The following is a 19,487-nucleotide window of genomic DNA, read 5'->3' on the forward strand; positions in this document are numbered from 1 at the left end:
TCTGGTCAGCTTGCTGGTGACCTTCCCCACCTGCCAGCTGCCTGACACCCTCAATGAAGCAAAGCATATCACTCTCAGCACATTGCCTGCTCCTGTGTCGGGGTGTCCCTCATACCTGCCCACATGCATGCCCACAGCAAAGACACCATGGCCATGGAGGTCTTTTTCATCTTGGCATCAGGAGGACTCATGTCCTCCCTCTTCCTTCCCAAATGCTACATCATCCTTCTCCATCCTGAAAAGAACACAAAAGACCAAATGTTTGGCTGGCATTATCTCAAGTGGGAAAAACTGAAGTGAACCATGGGGAGCGTGGCTTTCTCAGCGATGCCTCCCTGAACTCCCCACCAGGAGGACGAACCTTCTTCTGAGCCCCATCACACAGATCTGAACCCCTCCCTGTCCCTGAGCTGCTTCTATTTTATATTTCATTCTATCAAGGGGAGAGGAGACATGTTTGCAAATAATATTGTCCTTGATAGAAGCATCTGGTCTAATTCATTCTATGGCCTCTCAGCACCCAGCCAGCACCTCATACAGTGAGGAGACAGAATATGTGATTGGTAAACGAATGAATTAACTTATGCAAAATTAGCATTGGAAGAGGTCCTTGAGAGGAGACAGGTAGAGTCGTTGAGTGGAACCAGACAGACCTGGTTCATGGTCTCCTGCTGTCACAGCTATATAAAGCTGGGCATGTTACCTTACCTCTCCAAGCCTCAGTTTGCTCCAATGTAAAATGAGACTAAGACTTTATCTTCGGGTTGTTGTGATGATAAGACAAGAAACTGTATGAAACATCTCAGCACATGATAAACACTCAAAACGTAGATATTTAAAGTCACCCAGTCCACTCTGTCCTTTTACAGATAAAGGAACTGATGCCAGGAGAGGGAACCAATTTACTCAGGGTATCACTTTACAGAGGTTAAGAGTCCATGAACAGGTTTCAAGCCCTAGCTCTGCCACCTACTTCGCTGGGTGACTTTGGATAAGTTACTTAGCTTCTCTGTCCCTCAGTTTTCTCCTGTATAAATGAGGATAATAATAGCACTGACTTCATAATATTATCAATAAAGATTTAATAAATTTAGGAGTAATAAATTTAGTAAAACATTTAGGGCACTGCCTGGCACAGAACAAACACTAAACAAGCATTTGCTATGTAAATCAATAAAATCATACCAAGTGGCAAAATCTTCACCTTGATTTATTGCCAAATAACTGAAACTTTTACAGGACACTTGCTCTAAGCTACATCCTGGGAAGGACCTTCACAGAGGCCAAACTATAATCCTTACAAGCAAAGCGTTTGTGATCTGCCATCACCAACCTAACCTGAGTGGAGTGGACTAAACATACCTATTGTAAAACTGTTTTATAAGTAGCTGCCTGCCTTGGAGTAGATGAGGACAGGTGACTGTCACAGACCCCGTGAAGTGACCACCTATGCAGTCCGTTCTAAAGGAAGCTTCTCCACTTCCATGAGAGTGTGAGGATGCTAAAGCAGCCCGCAAAATACTGGGCATCAACCGATTAAATGAAAGTGCTCCCGGGTTGCTCCCTGCGAAGAAACAGAACTTTACTGTCGTTACACAAAATATCTCAATGTATCAAGGCAAACACATTTCTGGGCAATGAGATCCATTTTAAGTTCCTACCAAAAGGTGCTGAAAATCCCACCTTGTCAGGGCTGGCCAAAGATGTTATTGGAACCAATGAGAATGAAGCCACCAAAGAAAACAAGGATATGAAGAAGATTCAGTTGAGGCCAGGCGCGGTGGCTCATGCCTGTAATCCCAGAACTTTGGGAGGCCAAGGCGGGTGGATCACCTGAGGTCATGAGTTTGAGACCAGCCTGGCCAACATGATGAAACCCATCTCTACTAAAAATACAAAAATTAGGCAGACGAGGTGGTGTGTGTCTATAGTCCCAGCTACTTGGAAGGCTGAGGCAGGAGACTCACTTGAACCCGGGAGGCAGAGATTGCAGTGAGCCGAGATTATGCCACTGCACTCCAGCCTGGGGATCAGAGTGAGACCCTGTCTCAAAGTAAATAAATAAATAAATAAATTTTAAATAAAAAAGAATATTCAATTTAGAGGAACAAAGCTGTAGCATTCCACAGCCAAAGCCAACATTTTGACAGACACACCCTAAATATCAATTGCTAAGGACTTGGCATGTAAAAATGGAAAAATAAGAGACTAACTAGAAAAACTAAGAACCATGAAAAACGAAATAGAAATCACAGCACAGGTACAAGGGACAAGAACAACATGGAGCCATAAAAGAGAGACCAGAAGAATGTTAGTGAAGGAGAGTTATACCAGAGCTTTTGACAGTGGTGATGTAATGGTACACAGAAAACTGTAGGGTTCTGATTTCAAAGTGTAGATCAGGTCATTCTCACCAAGTCCGAAGTCACAGCACCTTCCCAAGGATGGTTGCCAGGTAGTTTCTACCTAACAAATCAGTATCCTAATACCCAGAATGGTCAGAGTAAGAAGCATCAGTCCTTACTGAATTCCATCTTAGTAAGTCTTGTTTGTCCAGAATTACTCCCTGTGACATTCTCTGAGTAACAGTGAAGTAGTAGCTATGCTAGGTTAGTCCTTCATATGACATTGTTTCATTCTATAATAGATATATCCCCAAAGAAGAAACTGTATTGTTAGAAACTCCCTATTTACAAAAATATGCATTTCCTACAACATGATGGTATAGCTTATCTCTTTGCAGACTGATCTGCCATAAGCAGTGGCTTTAAAAACTTTAGCTATCAATACCTGCACATACCATGCACCTCAAATTCTGGTAGGTAGGACTGGTTTCTAAGGCAGTTATTGTTTTAATTTGTAACATAAATAATCACATTCACAAAACTGGGTTTTTCCCAGTTTCATTACTTGTATCATGTTTTATTAAAGCAAGAGATTCACGTTAACATGTTTAGTATCCTTCCTAAGGGTATGCATCAGAGTTTTTACCATTTTATGTAATTTGTCTCAAAAATATAGTTATTCTTTAAGAAGCTCAAAATGGTAAGCTTTATTGACACTTCCCATACAGTTATTCTTAGAGTAGTTCTCAAAATTCAGAAAACATTCCTTGTATTGGAATTTGAATTTTTTCTGCTACAATAAATGAAAACTACATAACCCAGTATGTTTTGCTTTCTTTTCATCTTTCCATTTTGTTCAGAAACCTAGAAGTCTAACTCATTTTGTGTTCATATCTACTCAAGTCAGGTGCCTGGATGTCTACAGGCACACCTCAGACATATTGTGGGTTCGGTTTCAGATCACAGAAATAAGTGAATAAAGCAAGCTCTCACACAAATTTTTAGCTTCCCAGTGCATACAAAAGTTATGTTTCCGCTATAGTGTGGTCTAGTAAGTGTGCAATAGCATTATGTCTAAAAAAATGTACATACCTTAATTTTAAAAATACTTTATTGCTAAAAAAAAAAAAATGCTAACAATAATCTGAGCCTTCAGAGAATCTTAATCTTTTTGCTGATAGAGGGATTTGCCTCGATATTGATGGCTGCTGTCCAGTCAGGGTGGTGGTTGCTGACAGTTGAGGTAGCTTTGTTAAAACAAGACAACAATGAAGTTTGCTGTATTGATTGACTCTTCTTTTTGTGAAAAATTTCTCTGTAACACGTGATGCTATTTAACACTATTTTAACCACCGTAGAACTTTTAAAATTCAAGCCAACTTTCAAGCCCTGACAGTGCCTTATCAACTAAGTTTATGGAATATTCTAAATTCTTTTTTGTAATTTCAGCAATGTTCACAGCATCTTCACCAGGAGTAGATTCCATCTCAAGAAACTACTTTCTTTGCTCACCCATAAGAAGCAACTCCTCATCCATTCAAGTTTTGTCATGAGATTGCAGCAATTCAGTCACATCTTCAGGCTCCACTTCTAATTCTAATTCTCTTGATGTTTCCACCACATCTGCAGTTACTTCCTCCACTAAAGTCTTGAACCCCTCAAAGTCATCCATAAGGGTTGGAATACAACTTCTTCCAAACTCCTGATCATGTTGATATTTTGACTTCCTCCCATAAGTCATGAGTGCTCTTAATGGCACTAGAATGATCAATCCTTTCCAGAAGATTTTGAATTTACTTTCTCCAGATCCATCAGAGAAATCACTGTCTACGGCAGCTATAGCCTTACAAAATGTATGTCTTAAATAAGACTTGAAATCAAAAACTACTTGATCCACGGGCTATGGAATGGGTGTTATGTTAGGAGGTATGAAAACAACGTAAATCTCCTTGGACATTTCCATCAGAGCTCTCATGTCATCAGGTGCATTGACAATGAGCAGTAATATTCTGGAAGAAGTATTCTTTCCCAAGCAGTAGGTCTCAATAGTAGGCTTAAAATATTCAGTAAACCATGCTGTAAACAGCATGAGACAGGAAAAGGTTTACTCAGTGAAGCAGTCAGAACACACATATTTATCAGTTAAGTTCACTGTCCTATATGTGCACAGTTCATAGCTCCCCAAAACAATGACAATAGTAACATCAAAAATCACTACTCACAGATTATTACAACAGATATAATAATAATAGTAAAGCTTGAAATGTTGCGAGAATTACTAAAATGTGACATAAAGAAGGTGAGCACATGCTATTGAAAAAATGGCACTGATAGAGTTAATACAGAATTGCTACAATTCTTCAATTTGTAAAAAAAAAAAAAAAAAAGAAAGAAAGAAAGTATCTGTGAAGAACAATAACACAAAACACAATAAAATAAAGTATGTTCATATACTACTTGTATTTCATTCACATGGATTATTTTATTTGATCTGGAAAAGTTCTCACCTCTGCATTGTTTTTGCATCTTGCTGTCATCCAAAAGAATCTAAAGCACATTCTTGATACAATAGTCAATAAATGAAATGATTTTCAAAATGTGCCCTTCCTGTTAACTTTGGAAAATGCAATAGCTCAGATCCAATTCAGGGAGACTGTGACAATGAGGGGCACCATACTGCAATATGCTCATTACTGGCCAGCTAAGGAAAATCTGTCTTTCCCCCAATTCAGTCCCAAGCTCAATATTTTCCTCTTCCATATTCTATAGTTTCTGGAATCCACATTGAAATGATGATTATAAATGTCTTCTTAAATGCATCTACCTACAGGTAAGGAACTACCTGAATTATAATTGTCCTTTTAAGCCTTACTTCAAAAGAGCTGACACTGCCATAAAGATCTCCTTCAAGTTCCAAAACACCAATTGATACAGGGGAGCAATCTATATATCAAATAAGTAAATATAGATACAAAAATGATTAAGTGCATGGACCACATGAAAAATCAGCTTTTATTCTGGGGACTTAGTTTGTGCTAAAAACTGCAGATTATCTACCACAATTTGGTTTCTTCTTCTTCTACAATAGTTGAATGGTGACTGGGCATCTGGCTACCTAACTATGGACTATTTTTACTACTCTTGCAATTAGATTTGACCTAAGGCTCACTTCTCACCAAAGAGGTGAGTGGAAGTGATGATTGCTACATCTAATCAAGAAATCTTAATTCATTCCTATAGTGCCAATACTTTGGGAGGCCAAGGTGGGCAGATTGCTTGAGCCCAGGAGTTTTGAGATCAGCCTGGGAAATAACCCGGCGAAATCCATCTCTACAAAAAATAAAAAAATTAGCCAGGTTTGGTGCTGTGCACCTGTAGTCCCAGATACTCAGGAGACCAAGGTGGCAGGATTACCTAAGTCCAGGAGGTGGAGGTTGCAATGAGCCAAGATCGCACCACCACACTCCAGCCTGGGTGACAGAGTGAGACCCTGAGAAAAAAAAAAAAGAAGGAAAGAAGGAAGGGAGGGAGGGAGGAAGGAAACCTTAAGACAGACAGTGTGTCTCCTCCATGCTCTATCTTCACCCTTCTTTCCCACTGGGACCCAGTATTGACCATGTAAATAAGAAGAAGGCTCTAGACAAGGGTTGACAAATGCTTTCTGCCAGAACTACTGCACTCAACTCTGCCACTGTAGCACAAAAACAACCACTGATGATACATATAGGTGTGACTATGTTCTAATTAAATTTTATTTATGGGCACTGAAATTTGAATTTTATAAAATTTTTGTGTGTCATGAAATATTCTTTTCTTTCAATTTGTCTTCAACCAATTAAAAATGTAAAAATCATTATTGGTTCACAGGCAATTTAAAAAGCAAGTGCTGGCTGGGTGTGGTCGCTCAAGCCTGTAATCAGTCCCAGCACTTTGGGAGGCCGAGGCGGGGGGATCATGAGGTCAGGAGATTGAGACCATCCTGGCTAATGGGGGAAACTCCGTCTCTACTAAAAATACAAAAAGAATTAGCCAGGCATGGTGGTGGGCGCCTGTAGTCCCAGCTACTCAGGAGGCCGAGGCAGGAGAATGGCATGAACCCGGGAGGCGGAGCTTGCAGTGAGCCAACATCGCGCCACTGCACTCCGGCCTGGGTGACAGAGCAAGACTGTCTCAAAAAAAAAAAAAAAAAAAAAAAAAGTGCTGAGCTGGATTTGGCCAGCAGAACTTTCTTAGCCAATATCCTAGGGGATGTTGATCCTGCAAGATGGAATGAACTTGCGTCCTTAAAGCTGAACAGAGTCACCCACCAGCCTGGAATACTCACTGTGGACTCTTGCCAGAAAAAGAAAATCTCCTTCATTCTTTAAGCTACACTATAGTTAAGGCTCTCTTGTTATAGAGACTTAGCATTTTACTTTATCTAATATATAGTCCATAACTCAGGACTATTCAGACCATAGTCCCCTTCCATAGTCCTCACCACTGTCCTTTTATTTTTTTTAATTTCCATTTTTATTTTAGATTCAGGGGGTACATGTGCAGATTTGCCACAAGGATATATTGTGGGATGCTGAGGTTTGGATTCTGTTGATTCTGTCACCTAGATAGGAACATAGTACCCAATAGGCAGTTTTTCAGCCATTGCCCCCTCCCTCTCTCCCTCCTTTTGGGGTCCCCAATATCTCTTATTCCCATCTTTATGTTCATGTGTACCCAAGATTTAGCTCCTACATACAAGTGAGAAAATGAAATATTTGATTTTCAGTTTCTGCATTAATTTGCTTAGGGTAATGGCCTCCCATTACATCCATGTTGCTGCATATAATACAATTTCATTCTTTTTCATGGCTGCATAGTATTCCATGGTGTATATGTATTGCATTTTCTTTATCCAATCTACCATTGATGGCCACCTAGGTTGATTCCATCTCTTTGTTATTGTGAGTAGTGTCATGATGAACATACAAGTGCATGTGTCATTTTGATAGAACGATTATTTTACTTTGGGTATATACCTAGTAATGGGATTGCTGGCTTGAATAGTAGTTCTATTTTTCATTCTTTGAGAAATCTTCAAACTGCTTTCCATGTGGCTGAACTAATTTACACTCCCACCAAGAATGCAAAAGCATTCCCTTTTCTCTGCAACCTCCCCAACATCTGTTATTTTTTGACTTTTTGATAATAGCCATTCTAACTGGCGCGAGATGGTATCTCATTATGTTTTCATTTGCACTTCTCTGATGATTAGTGATGATGATAATTTTTTCATATGTTTGTTTACAATTTGGATATCTTCTTTTGATAAGTGTCTGTTCATGTCCTCTGCCCACTTTTCAATGGGATTAATTGCTTTTTTCTTGTTGATTTAAGTCCCTCATAGATTCTGGATATTAAACTTTTGTCAGATGCATAGTTTGCAAATATTTTCTTTTATTTGTTAGTTTACCTGTTTGTCTTGTCAACAGTTTATTTTACTGTGCAGAAGCTATTTAATTAAGTCATACTTGTCAATTTTTGTTTTCATTGCAATTGCTTTTGAGAACTTAATAATAAATTCCTTCCCAAGACCAATGTCCAGAAGGGTATTTCCTAGGTCTTCTTCCAGGATGTTTTTTATAGTTTGAGGTCTTACATTTAAGTCTTTAATCCATCTTAATTTTTGAATATAGTGATAAGTAGAGGTTCAGTTTCAATCTTCTGCATATGGCTAGCCAGTTTTCCCAGCACCATTTATTGAGTAGGGAATCTTTCCTCCATTGCTTATTTTTGTCAACTTTTTCAAAGATCAGTTGGTAGCAATGTGCAGCTTTATTTCTGGGTTCTCTATTCTGTCCCATTGGTCTATGTGTCTGTTTTCGTACTAGTACCATGCTGCTTTGTTTACTGTAGCCTTATAGTATAGTTTTAATTCAGATAATATGATGCCTCCAGATTTATGTTTTTGTTGTTGTTGTTTTTGCTTAGGATTGCTTTGGCAATTTGGGTTCCTTTTTTGCTTTCATATGAATTTTATAATAGTTTTTTCTAATTCTGTGAAAAATGACATTGATAGTTTAATTGGAATAGCATTGAATCTGTGGATTGCTTTGGGCAGTACAACCATTTTAATGATATTGATTCTTCCAATCTGTGAGCATGGAATGTTTTTTCATTTGTTTGTGTCATCTCTGATTTTTTAGCATTGTTTTGTGGTTCCCCTTATAAGTATCTTTCACTTCCTTGCTTAGTTGTATTCCTAGGTATTGTATTTTTTGTGGCTGTTATAAATGGAACTGCATTCCTGATGTGGTCTCAGCTTAAACATTATTGACCAACCTGTTTTTAAATATCCAAGGCAAGGAAACTGGGTTCCCACCTGCCTCCTCACTGTCCCTTCCAAAACTTGAGAGAAAAGACTCGACCCAGAGCTCCCTTCACTTCCTTGTTCCTAAGACTGTAGATGAGAGGATTAAGTATGGGTGTGACAATAGAGTAGAAGACAGATACCACCTTGTTGAAGTTGATGGAGGAGGTCACCTTGGTCCGGACATACATAAAGAAAAGAGTGCCATAGAAGAGGCTCACCACAGTCAGGTGAGCTGCACAGGTAGAGAAGGCCTTCCAACGCTCAGCAACTGAGCGGATGTGCAGCAGTGTCCAGACAATGTTGCCGTAGGACACAGCAATGACCATAGAGGAGGCCAGTAGCACAGCCAGAGACACCAGGAAATCCACAGTCTCCTTCCAAGTGACATCTGAGCACGACAAGGCTAGCAAGGGTGAGGCATCACAGAAGAAGTGGTCGATGACATTTGGGCCACAAAATGTTAGCTGAGACATAAGGTAGATTGGCAAGATGGGTGTGAGGAAGCCTCCCAGCCAACAAGCAGCTGCCAGACGGATGCAGGTGCCCCAGGACACCAAAGCCCCATAGTGGAGAGGCATACAAATGGCCACATAACGATCATAGGCCATGGCAGCCAGTAGGAAACACTCAGTTGCCCCAAGGAAGGTGAAGATGAAGAGCTGGGACAGGCAGCCAGCATAAGAAATATTCTTGCCACCATCCACCCCAATAAAACCAGTCAGCATCTTGGGCACTGTAACAGAAGTGTACCAGATTTCAAGGCAAGACAAGTGTGTCAGGAAGAAATACATGGGTCTCCATAGTCGGTGGTCTAAGCCCACCACTAAAATGATGGCCAAATTCTCTACCAAGGTGAACACGTACATGGTGAGGAAGAGTATGAAGAAGAGGAGGTGTGCTTCATGAACGCCAGCAAAGCCCATCATGACAAATTCAGTTACCTGGGTCCAGTTTTTGGTATATGGCTTCATCTGTGGCAGTGAGAGCTCAGCAAACTCATAGCCTCATAGACAATGAAAGCTCAAAGAGAACCTGTGAGGTTGGAGGATGTTGTACTAAAATGCCCTTCACTTCAGAAGAAAACCATGATGTAAAGACCCTGTTCTTACCCTCAAAGAATTTACAGTACATGAGGGACATGAGAAAACAAATAATATCAGTACAAAATGAAATGCACTGGCTAAGAATAAGACAGGGTACTATGGGCAGAAATAGCAGGGAAGCTCAACCAGTCTTGAGAAATCTTCCTGGAGGGAAGACTGTCTAAAGCTGAACCTGAAAAGGAAGTATAAGTTAGTGAGACAAAAGGTAGAGATAGAGAGAAGACATAGCAAGTATAAAATTCCAGACACCAGACAGGAGACTGTGCATTTGGGAAAGTTCAAGTAGAGACAGTTTACCATAGAATTCAACAGCTTGATTTCCCAAGCAAGCATACCTGGCTTCAAATAAAAGAGAACCCAACAGAGTTGTGAAAATGTAAGTTAAATAATTCCTGTAAAGCACTTAGCATTATGTTTGAGTCAATAAATGTCAAGGGAGAAATCTACATGTTGACTTCTCCTGGAATAATAGAGAGAGAAAAAAATGACTGTTTCTGAGTCCGAGGAGTAGGCTGGGACACCATGAAGGGCCAGCAACCAAATTAAGGGAAAGGAAAAAGCTGAGCTTCAGTCTAAAGGCCACAGGGAGCCTGTAAGAATTATAAGCAGAGAAGCAATGCTATTCTTTTTATCCCTTAGAAGGGGCAGGTTTGGAGGGGAACAAGGTAAGGGGCAGAAGCTGGGCGCGGTGGCTCACCCATGTAATCCCAGCACTTTGGGAGTCTGAGGTAGGCGGATCACCTGAGGTCGGGTGTTCAAGATCAGCCTGGCCAACATGGTGAAACCCTGTCTCTACTAAAAGTACAAAAGTTAGCCCAGTGTAGTGATGGGCGCCTGTAATCCCAGCTACTCGAGAGGCTGAGGCAGGAGAATCACTTGAATGGCAGGGCAGAGGTTGCAGTGAGCTGAGATCACGCCACTGCACTCTAGCCTGGGTGACAGAACGAGACTCCATGTCACAAAAAAAAAAAAAAAAAAGAGGAGGCAGGAAGGAAGAAGGCTGGGTTGGGAGGTTGTTGCAAGTATAGCATGGAGCGATGGTGACTTTAACTGCGGAAATGCCAGTAGGAGAGTGAACATGACTGTTAAAAGACAGAATCAACATAATTGGGTTTGTATCCACACTGGGTTTGAATTTAAGCTCCAATATCAACTTGAAATATATGACCATGAGTGAATCACTAAATAATCCCATTTTTTAAAAAAACAGATAATACAAAAGAGTTCCCAAGAGATTACTTCCTATCTCATTTTAGAATTAAATGAGAAAATATAATATCTCCATTTTTGTGCCAGTTTTAAAATACAGCCCCAAATTCTTGAACACTCTTCCCATCCAAAAGTAGGGTCTATGGCCATTCCCATTGAATCTGGGTTCTGTGACGGCTTAACAACAGAATAAGGTGGAAGTGATGCTGTGCCAGTTTCCAGGCCCGGGACTTGGAAACCATCAGTTTCCTCTTCTTGCTTCTTGAAACCCAGTCACAATAGTGTGAGGAAGCCTATGTAGCCTGTGGAGGGGCCTAGGTGAAGAGGAACTAAGGCCCTCAGCCCTCAGCCCTGAGCCCTGGCCAAGCTTCCACTGACAGCTAGCACCAGCGTGAATAAGCTGTCTGAGAAATAGACCATTCAGTCCCCATTGAGCTGGCCAAGCTGACACCAGCCTTCCCGCTGAACCCTCCCCAAATTAAAAATCTGTGAGCTAAATAACTGATTGTTGTTTAAACTACTAAGTTTTAGGCTGCTTTGTTATGTGGTAACATCAATAAAGCAATTCTGTCCTAGTTGTGGAACTTGGGCAAATTATTTACTGTTTCTGACCCTTTGGAGGAAAAGAAATAATGTTTTGCTACAGTCACAGATTCCCAAACTGGAATTTGAATCCAGGTTTGCCAAGGTCTAAAGCCCTTGTTCTTTCCCCTATAAATAATTAGCAAGTTCCTTCTGGCTTCAGAATTCCTGGCAATGAAAGCATGTAGAGATACAAAATCAGAAATAAACAAGTTCAAAGTTTTCAGATTTCTGCGTGCGTCTTCACCATGCCTAACATCCCCACCGCGGGAAGTCTATAAACATTGGCTTCCTCTCACATAATTGCATTGCAGCCCCAGACACTTCATGCTTCTGTTGGCTCAAGGAAATTTCAGGACGCAATTCCCTCCCATTTATCTCCTTTGCAACCTCGCTTACTATGTAGCAGCCTCCAAACAATGATTACCTTTCCCAATGGAAACACTGCACACAGATGTTCTAGAAGTTTGACTTGACTTACTGTGTTACACAGTTTCGTAGTCAAACTCTCCGAAAAATTCATTATTTTTCATAGTCATGGAGAGAATGAGATTTAGAGTCAAACAGCTCTGGGATCAAGCCCTGAGTTTGCAATTTACTAGCTCGGTTGTGTCATCTGTAAATTCTTACTATTATTTCTAAATCTTACCTGCCCTTTCAGCTGTGACTCAAGTTTGATAGTCCTGTCTTCACTAGGAAGCCTTTTTCCTTACCTCATTCCTCCAAACTTGTATGCAGGTCAAGCGAACAAATGCACAGGGCACCTGTTCTGACCTAGGAACCACAGTGGAGGGTACAGATGACCCCAGCATCTACCCCAGGGCCTGCTACAGAGCAGGTACCCCCAACATCCATCCTGAGACCTGGTGCAGAGCAGGTGCCCCCAGCATCCACCCTGGGGCCTGGTACAGACCAGGTTTCTCCAGCAACACCATGGGTGCTGGTACAGAGCAGATTCTCCTGCCAGCTGCCCCAGGGCCTGGTACAAAGCAAGTGCCCCAAGCATCTATCTCAGGGCCTGGTACAGAGCAGGTGCCCCAGCACCCACCCTGGGACCTTGTACAGATGCCCCCAAACATCCACCCTGGGGCCTGGTACAGAGCAGGTGCCCCAGCACCCACCCTGGGACCTTGTACAGATGCCCCTGAACATCCACCCTGGGGCCTGGTACAGAGCAGGTGCCCCAGCATCCACCCTGGGGCCTGATACAGATGCCCCCCCTCAACATCCACCATGGGGCCTGATCCATGGCTTAGAGAGAGGGTGCCAGAACCTGTGGGCTTTGTATCAGGCCCAGATTAGCTACATTGAAAGGGTCTGCTCTTGTTTCTCAAAAACTGAAGGAGGAGTAAAGAAGTAGGATACAAGAGAAAAGGAGAGAGGGAGAGCCAAGGGCTAACTTTTTATCCCCTTGCATCCAGGCAATGATGCATTTTACCTGTGGACTGAGATTTTTAAGAACAGGAGTGTCTTCCCCACTATCTCTTTCCCCATCACAGAGCCAAGAGCTGGAAGGATCCTAGAACCCTGAGGAAAACAACTCACTTCTTCCTGGAGCAGGGGTTACCCAACATTTTCTGTAAGGATCAGATTTAAATAGTTTAAGCTGGCCGGGCGCGGTGGCTCAAACCTGTAATCCCAGCACTTTGGGAGGCCGAGACGGGTGGATCACGAGGTCAGGAGATCGAGACCATCCTGGCTAACACGGTGAAACCCCGTCTCTACTAAAAAAAATACAAAAAACTAGCTCGGCGAGGTGGCGGGCGCCTGTAGCTACTCGGGAGGCTGAGGCAGGAGAATAGCGTAAACCCGGGAGACGGAGCTTGCAGTGAGCTGAGATCCGGCCACTGCACTCCAGCCTGGGCAGCGACAGAGCAAGACTCCGTCTCAAAAAAAACAAAAAATAGTTTAAGCTTTACGAGCCACAGGCAGTTTCCGCCACACATTCTTCTCTGTGGGTTTTTTTATTTGTTTTTGCAACTCTTTAAAATGTAAAACCCTTTCTTAGCTCATGGGCCATACACAAACCGGCTACAAGCTGGATTTGGACAATGGGCTGTAATTTGCCAATCCCTGCCCTTGACTCACACAGGACTGTCACATGAGCGAAAAAGAACACCACCTTACTGTGTTAAGCAGTAGTTACCCTACTTTATGGACACACATACCACCTATGCCACCACCAAGCAGCCAAACTGTCCCCAAATTATCTGTTGTCTCTTGTTCTGCAGAGAAATGGGGGCTGGGGGACAACGACATCCGGGGTTTGGTTGGACACGCGTGAGCAACTGCACCTGCACTGAAGCCCAGTGAGTCCTTGTTGCTCCCCCTACCCTAATGCTAATTAACAAACTGCAAGGGAACCTTTTCTTGAATTCCAAATCAGAAATCCACAATCTAAATTGAATGATTCTAGAAAAATGCTTGAGTCTCCATCAGCTCTTCCTCTACTGCCTGACACCCAATTGCATTTTTTGAGAGACTCAAGAAATGAACTCAAGTTGTCAAATAGATTGGATTGATATATAGAGAACAACATTCAAAGAGTTTAAATGAAGAAAATAATTTTTTAATGTCTCATTACTTCTTTTGCTAGTGTATATTAATGCACATTCATTCATCAAAAAGATTAGGAGAATACTCGCTTCGGCAACGTATATACTAAAACTGGAATGATACAGAGAAGATTAGCATGGTCCCTGCATGAGAATGACACACAAATTTGTGAAGCATTCCATATTTTTTTCTTTTTGATACAGAGTCTCGCTCTGTTGCTGAGGCTGGAGTGAAGTGGCGCAATCTTGGCTCACTGCAACCTCCGCCTCCCAAGTTCCAGTGATTCTCCTCCCTCAGCCTCCCGAGTAGCTTGGATTTCAGGCACATGCCACCACATCCAGCTAATTTTTGTATTTTTAATAGAGACAGGATTTCACCATATTGGCCTGGCTGATCTCACACTCCTGACCTCAAATGATCCACTCACCTCGACCTCCCACAGTTTGGAGCTTCTCTCCAAAAAAAGGAGAAAGGAGTCCGGGCGAGGTGGCTTAGGCCTGTAATCCCAACACTTTGGGAGGCCGAGGTGGGCAGATCACAAGGTCAAGAAATCGAGAGCATACAGGCCAACACGGCGAAAGAGCATACAGGCCAGCACGGCGCCCCAGCTACTCAGGAGGCTGAAGCAGGAGAATCGCTTGAACCCGGAAGGCAGAGGTTGCAGTGAGCTGAGATCGCACCACTGCACTCCAGCCTGGTGACAGAGCAAGACTCTCTCTCAAGAAAAAAAAAGAAAAAAGAAAGAAAGAAAGGGTCATTTATGGAGCCCCTCCCATGGGCTAGATTCTGATGAGCTGATACTATCTCGCTTCATCCCCACAATACTGTATCAATGATCCTATGAACTATTCTTGATATAGACGTGTTATTTGTCTTGGTTTTCATGCAATTGAAATAACTGAAGGCTCAGAGAGACCGTAAGTAACTTGCACAAGATCAAAGAACTACATGGCACAGAGAGGAGCCAAACCCCAGAGCTTCTGACAAAAAAGCCTGTGCTTTTCCTCCACACTGTGCCATTTTCCTCTGCCATTTCATTTCACCCGATGACAACGTGCCTGCAACCCTGGCTCCCTGCCCTGACTCTGAGGTTAATTTCCCTGCAGCTCAGAGCCCCGCCAAGGCTGGAGGACTATCCCACAGGCTCCAGTGAGCTGCAAAGCACAGTCACACTCCCAGGGCTATTAACAGCATCCGCTTCCTCTCCAGGGTTCAGAGAACTTTATCCACCCAGTGCCATGCAGGGAAAAAGCGGTCAACCGGAGAGGAGAGGGTCACACGGGGCAATCACTAAATAAGGAGAAAGGCCGCACAGGAACTTGGCCCAATTTGATGTCCTCAAAAGATAGTGCTCCCTGGCTAAGATTTTCCCTAACAAATATGGAAAAACAGTTGGAAGCCCATGCACAAAAATTAAAACTTAGTTCCTGCAGCTATTTGCTTGTGCAGCTACATGACAAGTCTGGTGAGAGAGGCTGGATTTCTCCCTCTTTCAGTTCTCTCCACCTGGCATCTAGGGGACTGGTCCCAAAAAGTGAAAGGAATTGGAAAATAAACTAACTAAGATCCAGGAAATGATTTCAAAAAAACAGCCGACAAACCAAGGTGAGCAGGCACAGTGGGTAGGTGTCATGAGACAGACAGCGGGGCTAGGAGATGCCCAGGATGAAGCCCAGAGACCTGCTCTCTGATTCCTCTTCGGTCTAGCTCATCGCATGCCTGCTTCCCCACTACCACTGCAACGTGACAGCAACAGCACATCTCATTTTCCAACATGCAGACAGCCCCCTGTGGTAACAGCACCGTCTCTGAAATCGGTAGAGCTGCATTTGACCCTACCTCTGTCAGGCCGTAGTTTTGAGCTTGTGAGTTTGTGAGTTTTTAAGTTTGATCTTGCTGAGCCTCAGTATCTTCATCTTCAAATGGGGAGGATAACATGTACATTGCTGGGCTGGACCAAAGATGGAAGGAGACAGCATTAAGGGAAAGCTAGGGCCTTTGCTCCTTTTGCTCCCTCTACCATCTCTGTGTGGCTTCCGCCTGCACTTCCTTCAATTCCCTGCACAAGGCCACCTTAACAGAGAGGCCCTTTCTGACCACCTATCTGAAAAAACGCAATTCCTTTCACTCTCTGACTCTCTTCCCAGTTTGATTTTCGGCGTCACAGCCTCACTGCCATCTGGTAGATATTTGTTTATCTGTAACATCACGCACACACACACATACACACACGTTCATGCAAAAGGAAGCTCCTTGAAGATAGTGCCTTTGTTTGTTTGTTCATCACTGTTTTGCCAATGCCAAAAGAGTCACTGGCATGTAGTCTACACGCAATAAATATATAGTGATGTAATAAAAGGATGGTTGCATGCTCCTGGCATCTGCTGACCCAGCATACTTAGTTTCCTTTCCATTTCTAGCTACCTGTTTTCAAGGAAATTGAAAGAAAAGGAAGTTCACCAATACTTACAGAAAAGTCAATCAATTTGGGTGTTGTCCATGCGATTACTGCCAATGGACTATAAGACTGACAATGCCTGCAGGAATGACGTCTGGTATATCTGGAGCAGCCTGCTCTCATGGCCTTGGGTGGGAGGCAAATTGAATTGATTTCTACATATAATTTCTTTTTCTTAGCTACAGAATTTAATTTTAAATTTCCCGGAAAGCTGTACTCTATCAGCTATTTTCAAACTCTGTTCCACCAAGTCCTGGATTTGCTTAGTTGCCAGGTAGCTGGGAAGATGAAGGGACCTAGTACATGGGGCTCTCAAAAGCCCTGCTTCAACCAGCTGGTAAGTGACAGAGTCCAGATGAGAATCCAGCCCAGTCTGACTCCAGAGCCCACCATCTTTCCATCATACAACCTCCCCAGGGAGGTTGACATTCCTAAAATAAAATCTGATCAATTAACTGGGTGCTTCTCTCCTTATTCCAGGGGCTTCAATACTGAGTACACACCATCTGTTCCTCAAAGCTACTGATCTACAGTCTCCCTATGATGGGAACAAATGGGAAACTGAGGTATAAGAAAATAAGTAGGAGGCTTCTCCAGTCATATATATGACAGAGATCCCAGACCCAAACCAAGCCAGAGACTCCACCAAAGCAGACAGGAACCAAGGTGAGAATCAAGCTTTTTGAGCTTCTAGCTCCTAATCTCCAGGCAGGAGTAACACCTATTCTAGTTGTCTCTCAGAACATTCTGTGAATTGATGGGATAGTGGATGTGCGGGTTCTTTGAAACTTTAAAGGTACACTCTCGTAAAACCTGCTTACTCTTTTGCTTCTATTGCTTATGGACTATGTGATGACCACAGAATTTCAATAAAGGGACAGCATGGGAATGGCCATCTGGTGGGACTCTAGGAATCGTCATGAAGCTGCCCTGGAATAACAAAAGCAAATTGATTTTCTTTAGATTGTAGGTTTATCTGAGGTGGCTTGAGGAGGCAAACAGAGATGAAGGAGAACTAAAACCCCACAAAGTCTCTTGGCACCCCTACTCTATATGAGCTTAAGCAAATCAGTTGAATTCTGTGTGCCTCCATTTTCTCACTTGAAAACGGAGTTGATATTTAAAACCACAATGACTCTGTAAAAGAGTTTTTGGGCTGGGCACAGTGGCTCACACCTGAAATCCCAGCACTTTGCGAGGCCAAGGTGGGTGGATCACTTGAGGTCAGGAGTTCAAGACCAGCCTGGTCAACATGGTAAAACCCTGTCTCTACTGAAAATACAAAAACTAGCCAGGCATGATGGCACACACATGGCAATCCCAGCTACTCAGGAGGCTGAGGCAGAATTGCTTGAACCTAGGAGGTGAAGGTTGCAGTGAGCTGATATCACACCACTACACTCCAGCCTGGGTGACAGAAGGAGACTCTGACTCAAAAAATAAAAATAAATAAAATAATTTAAAAATTAAATTAAAAAAATTTTTTTGAAAAGAGGTTTTGAACAAAAAAAAATGAGATTACAAACTGAGAAAACTCTGAAGAAAAGATTGGGCTATACAGAAGTCAGGAATCATACCTCTACATTTGGTATCCATTTGATTGATAACATTCCTTCCATACACCACACTAGGGTGCTCTTTGGATATGGGCCTCTAGAGGAGCCACGTACCTGCCTCCCACTGCTTCTCTAGTTTCCTAGTGTCTTCTCTGGGTGAAGCACCAAGGCCAAGCATACCCAGAACCTTGGAACTGGTGGCCAGGACAGGTTACTGAATCCTACTGAGGAACAGAGACCCCAAATTCAAGGATCACAGCTTCTCTGAACCAAAGGGAGAGGGCACAGATCTGCCACTGGCTGAACTGGAAAGAGAAGAAATAAGAATTGTCGCTGGCTATAAGATGCCTCATACTCCACGCATGTGCCTATAACTCCCCCGGGGGTGACCCATGGGATCAGTTCTCCATGGAGGTTTAAAGCTCTCAGACAACAAAGAAAAGAAAATAATAAATTATGAAAAACTTTGTCCCAGAGGGTATGCAGAAGCTACGTGGGAGTCCCAAATCTGTAGATTAGGATGACGGATGCCTCAGAGTGGAGGATGAGGAGCCAACCAGGGAAGATTCCATGACAGCTAGACTCTTTGCCAAGGTCTCTGGCTCCAAACTATTCTAGAATATGGTGACATGAAATCTATAGAGTTCGGATTCATCACGGATGCAGTGAGGCCTTCCTCACTAGAGTGGGTCAGATATCACCATCCGCCTACCTGCCCCCTATCCCCACTTCTGGAAAATAATCTGCAATGATAACACCAGACATTACTGAGTAACCACTCTGGGCCAGGCTCTGTGCGATATAGATGTGAAGTACCAGCTTCAACCCTTAAGGAGCTTACAGTTCCATAGAGGCTGTGACTTACGGTCACTTTTATCCTGAATGTTACTGTGCCTTCCTTTCAAAGAGTTACTCTGGGGCATTTGATGATTGTTTACAGGCTGGGCAATTGCTTTCCCCAAAAGGAAAATACGGTGTTATTTCAATATAAAGCAAAAAGAACATCAGGGATGGTGAGTATCCACTATGTTTGATCACAGAAGGCAGCCGGACCAAAGCTGGCAAAGCCCAAAGGCAATACAGATGACTTGTTCTTTAACACATCCTCAATGCATAGGATCATTTTCTTTGCTCCTATGTCCAGCCTTAATGTTTCAGTGCAAATATCTTGTCTTCCCAACTAAACAATAAAGATCTTTTACGACAGGGCCATGTCTCATATATTCTGCATTCCCAAAGAGCCTAGTGCAGTACTGCTCGGTGTAAAACATCATAGACTTGTGATAAAAGAAAAACTTTAGCTGAATTAAATTTAAAGGAGTTTAGTTG

At 42.7% G+C, this 19,487-nt stretch overlaps 1 protein-coding gene and 1 non-coding gene across 2 annotated transcripts; one reads left to right on the forward strand and one right to left on the reverse strand.

The window, feature by feature from the left end:
* Positions 1 to 8,692: 8,692 nt before the first annotated feature.
* Positions 8,693 to 9,682, reverse strand: LOC111544952 (olfactory receptor 6Q1). The gene has a single exon (XM_023215831.1). It carries the CDS (start codon positions 9,663 to 9,665, stop codon positions 8,712 to 8,714), a length of 954 nt encoding a protein of 317 aa, XP_023071599.1. The 5' UTR covers positions 9,666 to 9,682; the 3' UTR covers positions 8,693 to 8,711.
* Positions 9,683 to 14,227: 4,545 nt separating this feature from the next.
* On the forward strand, positions 14,228 to 14,332 carry LOC111545003. Its single transcript, XR_002732314.1, has one exon. It is a non-coding gene; the product is annotated as a U6 spliceosomal RNA (small nuclear RNA).
* Positions 14,333 to 19,487: the final 5,155 nt, after the last annotated feature.

The sequence above is a fragment of the Piliocolobus tephrosceles genome, chromosome 13 (assembly GCF_002776525.5).
Source record: "Piliocolobus tephrosceles isolate RC106 chromosome 13, ASM277652v3, whole genome shotgun sequence".
Taxonomy (NCBI): domain Eukaryota; kingdom Metazoa; phylum Chordata; class Mammalia; order Primates; family Cercopithecidae; genus Piliocolobus; species Piliocolobus tephrosceles.